We start from the raw sequence: 12961 nt of genomic DNA, 5'->3' as shown, positions 1-12961 counted from the left end.
AGATATTCAGAAATTGCTAAATTTGAGAATAGAATTTATGCTACGTGGCACATCAATTTCCTGCCCTTCTGGTGGATACTACTAGGTGGAATGCATAGCCATTTGCTAATACTAAAAATCTCTGGTTTTGTACAGAAAAAGTAAATTAGTAAAAAGACATTTAGGAAGTAAATATACACCTAAGCAAGTATTTTCCCAGGAAAACTAGATCTTTTTACATTGTTTCTTTGTGTTGATGAAAGGGAAAAGAAAAAAAAAATGGTGGAAATCTGGGGAGAATTTTTCTTTCTTTTTTTTTTTTTTCTTTTTCTGAAAAGTCTTCTCTAAGGGGAATCTGCTCTCTTCTTCCAAAACTGAGTGAAGTCAGTGATAAAGCTCCCACTGATCTTGCTCTGGGCTTTGGACCAGGACACAGCCTTCACTAATAGGGGACACCCCATTCAACCTTCAGATTTAATGCTTTGGCAGAAGCACCTGGTGAGAAGCTGTCTGCAGGAAACGAGTTTTATGAGAATGCTAAAAGGTTGAGTGTGTGCCCCTGTGTGCTAAAATCAGACTTAAAGTATCTATCTCATAGTGCAACTACAGACCTGTAGACAGAAGATCCTGTTTAAGTATTTTAGATGCTGCAGTAGGTCCTTTGGAATGAAATGCTGTACATAACAATTAAAAGACAATAGAAAACATTTAAATCGGAGGGTTTCCCTAAAATCTTCTATCAAAATCTCGTATCAAAATAAAAAAGGAATGAGAAAGGGAAATAGCATGGAACAGTAGGATGGAGTGACTGAGGACTGGCTTCAAAGGCTGCTTAAGTCAATGATGGTGTTTACAGGAGGATTTGGTTCATATTCTGAATTTCACGTTTGTATTTCCTATCCAGACTCTGCACAAAAGGCAAAGGGGTGATTGTAATACCACTTTGCAGAGAAGAGCCAGCTCTGTGTAATCTCATTTTAGTACATCCTGAATGAAGGGGACTTACAGTACTGCTCTGTGGCAAGGAGCATGTGCCAGGCCCCCATCTACAGTCTGTCCCTGCAACAGTGTCTTTCAGGTTGAGTATTTCAATGGAAGGATGAAACATGTATGTACACATAGACATACACATAACCACTTTTACATTAACAGAAAAATTACCTCAGCACCTCCAAATTTTTCAGTCTGCATTTCTTTGCCTCCAGTATTTGATTTTGAAAGCCCTATCTGTTCTGTTCATTCCTGTTTGTAACTTTTGGAACCTATTAACAGTGCGGTTTGGTACAGCTGAAGATCAGCAACCGCCTAGATCAGCACTATGCGGTATAGGATCCCCAGACTGCCTTTATTTAGACCTCTTGAAATTCAGTCTGTGGTATTATGCTTCCTCAGCAAGCATTAAGAAAAAGAAAAGAAAATATTAATCCATCTGCATATATACAGACATATATATGTAAGCATACACACATGCACATACATACACACAGAAAGAGTGACAGATTAATGTAACATCTGATTATGTTTTAAACTAATGCCCTTTTATATCTCTCTGGCACTGTAAAGAGTCCTTAAAAAAAGAAAACGTGTAATTTACATTCATTTTAAGGACATCTCAGTACTAATGAGAAGCATAAAGGGCCTTAGAGCAACAGAACCAGCCCAATGGTACCCATTGCCACACTTCTTTTTACATTTCACAGATATTTGCATTACAAATGAAATTCCTTAATTACAGGTTGCATTTCAAATAAAGCATCATTACAAATATTAAACTGCAGAGTTGCAATGGCTGGCATATTGGAAAAAGACCTTAAGGGTAAATTCTGCCACAGACAGATTATGAGTGACAGCCCCATAACAAGCCACTGCATCTTCCACAACAGGGCTTGGAGGATTTAGTGCTTAGTAATTTTCTCTGATTATAAAACAAGTGGAGCTATTCCAGCATTTTGTCCACTGGTCTACAGTGCAGAGAAGCGTAGTCAGCTGAAGGAGGATCTTTTACACATATACAATGCCTAGCACAATAAAACCCAATTGTGTTTTGGGCTGCTAGTCTCAGTTCAGAGAAGAATGGAAAAATAACAGCTATAGCATAAATCAAATAGCAATTCCTACCTTATACATACTTGACCTTGCAAAAATTGTAGCCTTTTATGTACTATATATGCTTAGGAATCCTAATGGAAACGTATGGCTGCCTTGGCTGACTAAAGGTCCATCTAGCCCAGCATCCCATCTCCAGCTGCGAGCTGGCAGCCTAGCGAGTAGTACAAAAGCAGTGCAAGTGTACGACGATGTTTCCTCAGAACGGTCTCCTAGTCCTGAACTTGGGTTTAAGAACTTCCTGCACCAAAGCCTAACAGCTCCTGACTGATTTTCTTTCCACGAACAGGCACTTTTTGAACATGTATGTATTTTTAGCAACATTATGTCCTGTTCAAAGCTTTGTTACATCTTGGGTGAAACGTCTTCCTTTGTTTTGAACCTGCTACTTGCTATTTTCTCTTCATGCCCCCTAGTTCTTGTTCTGGATGACAAACAGTGGCTCCCTGCTCACCTTACAAGATGCTCTGCTGAAGATTATCCTGCAACAGATCATTGGAATGTACTGTATTTTAATAGGACACCTGTGACACTGTGTGTGCTACAGCAGAGAGAGCGACAGAGAGAGAAAGAGAGAAAGAGAGAGAGAGGTTTTCATAATAATCCTATTCTTAAGGCCATAACATCAAAGCTGAAACTAGCTTTTTATTCTACAATAAAAGGACATAGTCAATTTTCCAGCAGAGCTTACATGAACGGTAACTAATTAATAACAATGTCTTCTCCTAAGTAAGCTATCTTAAGCTATCAAAGTTAAGATTTTTTCTATATCAAGTTGTTTTGATAGAAGGCTGTTAACTTTTTGGTTTCTGTTGGCAAGTTAAGACTCATGTATTTTTGTATGTCTAGCTCATTCTTTTCCAGTATCTTTTTTTTTTTTAATTTATAAATGGAAGAATGCATTACGTTTCCTTTTCAGACACAAGCCATACCATACACCATATTGCGTTCTACTTGTCTTGAATAAGAAACAGGCTTGAAGAGTTAGTCATTTCCAGTGTCTGTCAACCAGATACAAGTTCAGTAAAATGAGCCATTTTAACTTCCACGACTGCCATTTTCAGCAGCAAGAACTTGCATTCAGTGTGCACAGCTCCCCAACAACTTGTCATCTGGAATAAATCTGTTTATTAAGGACTTGCAGAGCTCTGGAAAATATAGCAACAAGTCTGTGGCTGCATTCCTGCTCTTCAAACCCACACAACTGCAAATTCAGAATAATTTTAAAGTGCATTCTTAAAGCATGATAAAGAAGATGTGTTTTATTTTGTCTTTTTTTTTTCAACATCTCTCTTCCCTTTTCTCTTCCTATCCCCTACTCCATCTATCGTACTGATGTCTCTGACCATCTGCCTCTTAGTGTTCTTTTATCACATTCAGTTCACTTGATTCTCTAAAAGCCCCTCACTCTTGCGGAGGATTTTCTTTCTCCATGTGCTTTCACTCTTGCTGTGCACTCTCTCTCTTTCTTTTGTCTCTGCTTCAGTCTCCTCGAGTTAATGTTTAACTACATTTTTTCATCGTTTCCCCCTCTTTCAGAAGACAGTGGTAAGGTTGAGTGAGTATCTGGGAAGCCATGCCTTGGGCTAGAATATACCTATCCAATATCTGAGTGCTGAAGTCAGAAAATTGGGGATGGCATCTCCTGTGGTCATTTCATCCACAGACTAAATGGAAACACTACAAGCCTCAATGATGCTATTGATTATCTTTTAACTGCTAATGTGTATATGATACTGGCGTTGCTTTATTTATTTTTATAGAGAATTTTGTATATTTAGATAATTATGTATTTTTCTTTCCTGAAGATAACATAAAAGGTTACAGCTTCCTTTGGATTTCCTTTCAGACTATGTAGCCAAAATTGATACTTGGTCTAGAAATCTCCAGAGACCACATTATACACAAGGAATTTGTACACATCTGTGAGTAAGTGTTTCAATTAACAGTTTTTTACATTGGAACTATATGTACTAAGGCACACACACATAAGAACATCTGTATGTAAACATCCTTGATTTCAACCATTTTCAAAGGATTTACTTCATCTGAAAGGTTCTGATTGCAAATTTTATGCAGATACACGTAACTGCTGCTGTGCTTTGTTAGAGGCAGGGCAGAAAAAAACTGCAGTCTCACAGCCCGTGCGTACTATGAAGTATTAACTCATTCTTAGTTTGCAGTATGGCAAAAAACTCATAGATCTAATCCAGCAGTCTTGATATTTTCATTTTCTCTTCATTATTTGTGCATTAGTATCTACTAGCCAAAGTCATCATCTTACGCTGAACAAACAGACAGCAAGAAACAATCATTTCCCCTGGAAAGTTTTGGGTCTAAGGGTGAGATTTGCAGAATTGCCTAATGGAATTAAGAGCCCGAATCCTCATTTTCAATTTGCAATCTTACCTTTGATGGGGATTTTTAAAAAGCAAGGCAGCCAAAAAAAACACAAACCAAAAACAAAAGAGGGGAAAGGCAGGATTAGTACGTCAGTTTTACAGGCAAGGATCTGAGGCACAAAGAGATTAAATGATTTGCACAGCATCACTCTTGGAATCTGAGCACTGACCTCAATTCTCCTGAGTCCCTACCCGCACCGCCAATTCTCCAAGTTTTCAAGTAGCCTGTGCCTTGTATGAAATACCCTTTAAAATCTTCAAGCCCTAAACATACCACTTACGTTTTCACTGTTAATGTCTGCCTCACTGGGGCAGCCAAAGAGTTCCCGTCTCAGCAAGTTCCCATCATATTCTAGGAATGTCAGGTAGAGGTTGCGAAAAAACTCCACGTGCTTGTTTTTCACTCGCAGCTTCTTTGGTGAGTTCCAGTGAATCACCTCAGAGGGAAAAAAGAGAAAACACATCCTGCTGTTAGAACACAGATTTGCTTTATCCCCCATTTTTGTGTGTGTTTAGTTTACTACCCTCTTAAAATAAAAAAAAAAACAACCCCAGAACTACACCGACTTCCTTTTGTCTTTTTATCTGGACAGCTTCATCATGTCTTTCACAAGTGACTGCGTACTGTACAGATGATGCTCTTTTAAACCTGTCCATAGCATAACTTGTACATGTGAGTTGGGGTGCTGCTCAAGTTTGTGATACAGCACCTCCTAAATGCTGCCACTGGTCTAATGACAGACCCTACAGTTATAGGCTCTTTTGAAAAGGGTGGCATTATGAGGGATTCAGGGATGTTAATATAAGCATTAATCTCAGATTTCCATATGACTGATTGATTCACTGTTTCAGGCCAGGCAGACTCTTCTCTTGTTAGACACTAAGGAGAAAAAGCCTCAAATGAATTCCTGTATCTATGTACACCCTTCAAAAAGGACTGAATTTAATCTGACCTCCCTTTTCTCCACTGCTTTATTTAAACAAGACTGATCTCAGTTGCATTATACAACATAGTGGTGCAGCACAATGCTTCACCCCTTGAATTCCTATTTCTAGCAGGTATTTAGCCTCTACTAATGGGAGATGACTCTCACACTGGCCTAGATTTAACTCTAATGCTGACATAAAGGGCCTGATTCTCATTTACATCCAGGCGACTTTGCACTGCTCCCTGGCAGTGTGAACGAGAATGGGGCCCTAAGGAAAAACTATCAAGGAGCCAAAAGTGGCTTGCAGGAATGATTTCATTTTATAGAGGCTATATTTTAGGCATAAGAAAAACAAAACAACCAACAACCAAGTGCTTTGTATTCAGTTTTATTCCTGTGACTTCTAAAGAAATTAAAAAAAAAAAAAAGTCTCCCTTGGGATCATTTCCAAGTGAGGAGTTCTGGAGGTTCTCTGAATGCATTAAGTGAATTGCGTGAAGGCACCGAGTCACTCACACACAGAGCCATGGAGCTGCAATGCCAGCTGCTGAGCCGGTGGGGTGGTAAGTTTTGCTCTGCACATTGCATCTGTGGCAGGGAGCGGACAGAAGCAGCCCTGAGCAGATGAGCCCAGTCCTCTCGGTGTCAGCAGCACAGCTCCGCAGGAACAGGGAGCCCTCTTAAATCACCCTCTCTGCTTCTGAATGAGTAAGCCACAGGAGGAAAGAACAGGACATCGCCTGAACTTTTCCAGTACTAACTTCAGCAAACAAGACAGCCTTTCCACTGAGTATATTCTCCCCCCCCCCACCCCCCAAAAGAAAAGAAAAGAAAAAAAAAAGGAAGGGAAGGGAAGGGAAGGGAAGGGAAGGGAAGGAAAAATAAAAAGGAAAAAGGGAAAGGGAAAGAAAAGAAGATAAAAGTAAAAAGGGAAGAAGGGGAGGGGAGGGGAGAGGAGGGAGAGGAGAGGAGGGAGAGGAGAGGGAGGGAGGGAGAGGGAGGGAGGAGGAGAGGAGAGGAGGAGGGGGGAGGAGAGGAGAGAGGAGGAGAGGAGAGAGGAGGAGAGGAGAGAGGAGGAGAGGAGAGAGGAGGAGGAGGAGAGGAGAGGAGAGGAAGTTACTAGGACGTCAAAAAGCCACAAATACAAGTTACAGAAAAGCAAGTATAGAGAAGTAAGATCATTTCAGAAATAGGCAAATAACTTTTTCCAATTACAGGAACATGTTAAATCAAGTTCATGATGCATCTACACATTATAAATTTTGGAAATCATTTGTACAAAAATATTTGCTATATTTTTCCCACATGATGCTACATTCTTTGCTGCTTTTACATTTGTTCACATATTCAAAAGTGTAGCTTAGCTGTGAAATATGTTGCTGCAATATTTGCAGAAAATACAAAACAACGCGGAAACAAAAGGGCATTAGCCAAAATTGCTAGGACACGGCATATACTCAAGGTGACAGATCTTCTCCATTGAAAAGTGCACCTTCAAGACTTATGTTCTTTGAAAAGAACTTGACATATTTACCCATTTAATTTAAATGCAGCAAAGGCATAGAATCATATAATCATTAAGGTTAGAAAAGACCTTAATGATATCTGGTCCAACCATCCCCCTACCACCAATGTCACCCACTAAACCAAGTCCCTAAGCACCAGGTCCAAAATGTATGCAAAAAGATCTCAGTGACTGAATCCTACCTCAGGGAAACAAGCTAGCATAATAGGAGAACAGGACTGAAGGTACTTAAAGGGCTACGCAGTTTTACAGGGTGCTAGCAAGCACTTTTTCAAGCAGGCATAGAAGGGAAATTGTCAGTCTGCTGGTAACTTGTGCTTCTTTAAGAGTGGATCAAAGGACACTGAAAATGGGAAATGGAACAAAAATGCTTTTTTTTTTTAAACACTGCAAAAATGCAATATATTTTCCCTATTGCACCTACGATTCATGAGTGTTCTTTGGGTGTCTTCATGAGCATCCTGTGCCCCCGTTGAGCCCTCTGACCCCTCACACTAGGGACTGCGATCACAGAAGAGGCTAACGATGATAAACTCAACAACTGTTACAGGACAGGCTCCCCAGCATTGCAGGCATTTCCCATCAGTGCACCACACACTGTCCCATCGCAGCCAAGTACCAATGTTGATACCTCTACCAAGTTGTGTGGGGGGACGATGTCAAAGACAGACAAATGCAGTTGTCAGCTCAGAGCCTGTTCACTGCTCTGCTTCCAAATCTGTTGCGTGTACAAAGTCTGGGAAGTGTCAGGGGCCTAGCTGGTGGTTCAGATCTGATCAGATTTGAAAAGTGTCAGGATGCTGTATGTGTACAGATGTCAAGGGAGCCTGAAGTGAACTGAAGAAGCTGAATGCAGCTGATGACTGCCCAGAAAAGCTGATTTTTTAATCAAGGAAGACAGTACACGTCAGTGCAGCTAGAGAACATAACGGAACTATGCAACCATCTGGATGACCTGAGGTAGGGAAACCACAAAACAGGTTTAGGTGAAAGAGCAGGCTGCTATTCAATGTAACCTTATTGTCAGAAATATTATGTCATACATGAAAGCACAAAAAAAGATAGTAGGTTTCAAAAGGCAACAAGATTCGTACCATTGATATATAACACCACATCAAAGACTATGTTTTATATTTTTTATTTTATTTCTGTTAGACTACCAATTCACCTTGAGTTCTGACTGTAGCTGTCAGATTTGGTTTCCTGCCACACCACAAGTTGTACAGGCCAAGACATCCTTGGATGGACTGTCACAGGCCTCAGTGACATGATGAAGACAGCAGCCTGCATAGGTAAAGCTAAGGCGATTATATTAGAAACTTTACTGTGGGCAACAATGAATTGATTGGGAAAAAAGAAAAATCAGTTGGAAAGAGACTACAGGGAAACCAGAAGAAAAAAAATCGAACTCAGAATACACTTTTTGCAGACTGACTACATTAAAAGAGAAAGAGCATCTAGGAACTAAAAATCTCATTACTAACAGTATCCCCTTTCTAAGACTGAATAGCACTGTAATACGGCATTTATTTCTGCTTGTATTTTCCCCTTTAGTTTCTTAGCTATTCCAAAGCTCTCTCGACTTACAGAGGAAATTGCACCTGGAACATACGAAATACCAGTGACATTATTTGGGTGGACACTTCCGAGAACAGTGCTAGCCTCCAGGCTGTCCCATGGATCCTTCCCATTCCTGATCAAGGCCTCCTGAGAACTAAGAAAAACGCACCTCTTTAATCGTCATTTAGCTATTTAAGTACCAAAGATCAGAACTTAAAATTCCATGTCTATTTAAAACTTGGTTAGTCATCATTAAGCAACTTGGCACTATCTACATTTCTGTTCCGTACCATTCTACTTAATCAGCAACCTTACGTCTCACTGATTACACTCAGCCAGCCTCCCGGAATACTTCCATATATTGTGACCTAGTGAAACACACGTATTGAATTGGTTAGTTCCCATTTATTCACCAGATTCTGACTCACAGCACTCAAGTGATGACACAGTTGGTGTTTCATAGACTGACAATGGGTTCTGAGCTGGAAGGTAACAGGACGTTATATGCAGGCAGAGAGTAGAAGGGGGCTCTAAGGTCAGTTAACCTGCATAGAAATATACTGAAAACAGAAGTCCCAGCAAACCTCTTAGTTTCCAGCCACATGACCTCTTTGGAGACATTAAGTATTTCAAATACAATGTTCAAACCACTAAACTATAAACTACCTAACACAACATTATTTCTAAATGCTCGTATTCCATTTTTCCCTCAAAGCATCTGCTCTCTCCAAATAAATATTTGCCCAAAATGTTCCTTAACCACAATCCCTTCCATTTTTTACCCAAAGATAGATCTTGATAATCTGCTTCAGCCCTTAGGAAATCAGAGAATATCGGATATTCTTTTCTGTCCTTTCCTGTGGTTCTCTACCTATCTTCCAGGCTGAAGGGCAAAAGTAAGAATAAATTAAGCCTAAATTTAAGCCTGAAGAGGTTTATTTTTGCAAAGTGCTGAACAAATATTAATTAAGCCCACAAGCACATTGCTATTTTAGGTAAATAAGTAAAAGTGATATTCTGTAGATGGGTAGCTTTCTTGCTTAAAAACTAGGTTCCTTATTTAGGCAACCAGACAGTTCTCATTGAATTCAACACCAGTAAAATGTTCAGCAACTCTGCAAAGAACAGCCCCTTATATATGCCACTGTAATACCATCTCAATAGGTATTTTTTCAGGCACATGTTGTTGAAAAGTTTGGTTTAAACGCGCGCAAAGTCACACTGCAAACAAGCACTACCTGTGTAATTGATGTCTGGATTAGAGATGTCTGGAAACCTTATTCTTAAATTGTCTTTTTATCAGAAATGAATAGTTTACTAAAAAACAACCAAAACCTCAACAACATAATTTTCTCGAAAGGGTCAAATGCTTTATAAAAATGTCATCAGGGAGGTTTCAGAGCTCCAGAGTGATATTTGTAAAGTATAGCAGTAGGATTCAGTAGTAGGATTCAGCCAGCAGCCCAGAGATACGGCACTGCTTTCAGAGGTGGATTCAATCCTCTTCTGCCTCATTTAGTGTCCAATGGTCCCAGGGGAATTACTTTACCCCGCCCCCAGGTTACTGCTATACTGGCTGACATCTCTGTCCCTATCTAGTATCTGTATATCTAGTTCACAAAGTTCTCAGTCTTGCCCTCAAAAGGGTTTGCAGCTCTCCCTCCAGCTCCTGTACCAATGCTTAACAAGAGGCCTCCTGCCTGCAGGAACACCCTTAAACACCTCTATAATATCATTGTGCTCACCTTTTTGGCACAGCAGAATCACCTTACTGACTGCGGTGTTCATTCATGGGAGTGATATGTTTACGCCCCCCTCTTGGACCTTTGCTCCTCTCAATGTAGCTCTTCCTTGGTTGGCATTAAAAGATGCAAGGCAGCAGAATGCCAGAGCTGCTGCAGATCAGTGCTGAGGTGCTTGGACCGCATGGGGTGGCTCAGGGACTGGAACAGAGAGAGGTGCAGTAGGTCATGTTGAGGCAGATCTGAAATGATGTATTTGGGTTATAAACAAGAATCTGTATAAAGTTTTGTTGGCAATCCTACAAAGTTGCTCTAGTGTGGAAGACATTCCCAGTGAAGGCAGAGTGGATCACATAAACAATTTCAGAAAGGGGAATTAAGAGGCCAATTATATATCTACCTGCTAATTTGCTATCAGCTGTGTTCAAAGCCAGCTTCAAAAACAATCACAACAGGACATAAACCCACTTACCTCTGGGGGGGTGGTGGTGTAAATTCTAATAATTTGATATATTTCCATTGAAAAAATCCAGCATCCAATTTTTGCGACTGTGAATTACCCCATCCTGTGTGTGTAAATAGCATCTGTACCCTTGACAGCCAGACTTCTCTTGATGACCTGACTCATAAATGAGGGTCATGATTCATTGTCAGAGGCATCACAATTCATTACCTTCATAGGATTTTTCTTGCCATTTGGTTTTTGCCAAATCACATTAATTGAGATTTCCTTACAGACAGAACAAACTATTAACCAAAAGGAAAGCAAACACAGGAGCCAACCCAGGAAAAGTAATACATAAATGAATCTCAGTTGCAGATAGATCACTGCTGTGCCACTAGTCCACATGCTCGTCCACCGGCATTGTGGGCACTGTGGACTACGTGAATGAGCTGAGATAAATAAGATAGGAGAGACAGTGGATGCCTACAAACAATGTACTTCCATATCTTTTTGCCAGACTTCAACAGCATTCTAGAGTGTTTCTCAAAGGTGTAACAAATGCCATGCAAAAAGAAAACACCTCTGGTCTTTAGAGGGCTGCAGTTGGCTTACTCGCAACAAGAATTAAAGGGCATCTGCTTCCTCTTAACCCGCTCTTGTTTTCTGTTTAAATTATTCATTTCTAGTCATTCTTGACTGATTCAAAGCATCTTAAAAAAAGGTGCCATCGGGGTGAGGAAAGGAAAATTTTGTATATGTAATTTTTTTATTGAAGTTGTAGTTCCATATGTCACAGATAGCAGAGCAAAACCAACAAACATCAGCATAGCTGTGTACAGTATGTCCTTCAGCACTATACAGTATGACAAAGGAGGTAAGTAAAGCTTTAGAAAAAAGAAAAAATATTGAAGTGGTCTTATTTTGATGTTGGGTTAGATGGATTTAAAATTAGTCCGCACTAACAATGCAAGACTTGATTAGCTATATTTCTGTTCTTCTTACGCTTCCTCTGAAAGATCCCCATATGCAAGTCTTCCCAGATTTGTGTATGCTGCCTAGCTGCTGCAAGAGATCAGCAGTAGTCAATCATCTGACCTTCTCTAACACAATTAAAAGAAAATCAATAAAATTGATACAGATGCAGCTTAAATGAGGAGTATAAGGAGAGAAAAAAAATGATTAGAATCCTCTTCAGGGACTATGAAACATCTAGTGCTTCATAGCCCTCCAAAAAGCATGCTAGCCAGACTCTGCTTGCATGATGTGAAACAAAGCAGAGAAAAGTGTGTGTGTATATATATGTATATATATATACCACACACTTGACAGGATCCAGACCTGGGGGGGTCTAAGTTTAATTTAACACAATGCGTGTGGTAGAAGACAATCCTCAAATCCCATGGACTTTGAGACCAGATCGAATTAAATCAGTGCCTTTTAGTCTGGACATGTGGCATACGGTCTGATCTGACTGAGAACACTTGACTTGGTCAGTTTCCGCCTTGGAATTTAATCTCTCCCTGCATTGCCTTCATTCTATCCTATCCTTTTTAATCCTCCAGTACAAACTTCACAATCTTTCTTTCTCTCCCTCTTCCCCTGGATATTTCTCCTACCTTGTTTTTTATTCCAGTCTACCATGAAATACAGGATGTGCCAATATGTTGTGTCATATCATTATATTAAATGCCATGGAAAACCGACTATGGTGATTTAAGAGCATATTTTCTAATTTGGGCTAATGACATTTGTTGCTTATTTGAGGAAGACCACATACCAAACCAGCCCAGTTTTTTTTTTGGAACTAGAAATATGCTAATTCTCGTAATGCAAATTCAACTTGAAAGTTCTTCATACAACAAAAAAATGTATAACCGAACTGAACAGTACTGACTGAGGACCACTTCATTAACTGCTGACTATGGGCAGAGCTTCACTGAAATCAGGGGGGCTTACGTGCACTAGATAAGGCTCTGCCTCTCTCAAAGCAATGAATTTCAGCCCCAATTCAGCACAGTACTTAGGGAATATGCCTAATTTTAGCAGCGTAAGTCCAGTTCAGATGAAGAACGCTTGTGTGTCTGCACCTCTTTCTGAGTTAAGTAACTCAGGCCAGTAGAAGATATTTTGCATCTTAGACTTCATTGCCTATGTTGTAATGGAACTGCTGAAGTGATACCGTATACAGTAAATAAACAACCAAGCCTAACTTATACTTATAAACAATTATCTTAATAATGAAGAAAAGATTCAATTTACTTTTTAGGACACTT

The 12961-nt window shown here is 39.9% G+C and overlaps 1 protein-coding gene across 1 annotated transcript in view; it reads right to left on the bottom strand.

The window, feature by feature from the left end:
• The window catches only part of LARGE1 (LARGE xylosyl- and glucuronyltransferase 1), a 215037-nt gene that overhangs the window by 38972 nt on the left and 163104 nt on the right, over positions 1 to 12961 (bottom strand). The window contains 1 exon segment of the mRNA XM_040559576.1: positions 4769 to 4924. Coding sequence (XP_040415510.1) covers positions 4769 to 4924 — 156 coding nt within the window.

The sequence above is a fragment of the Cygnus olor genome, chromosome 1 (assembly GCF_009769625.2).
Source record: "Cygnus olor isolate bCygOlo1 chromosome 1, bCygOlo1.pri.v2, whole genome shotgun sequence".
Classification (NCBI taxonomy): domain Eukaryota; kingdom Metazoa; phylum Chordata; class Aves; order Anseriformes; family Anatidae; genus Cygnus; species Cygnus olor.
Note: the sequence above shows the minus strand (reverse complement) of the source record. Positions and strands in the feature narration are given on the sequence as shown.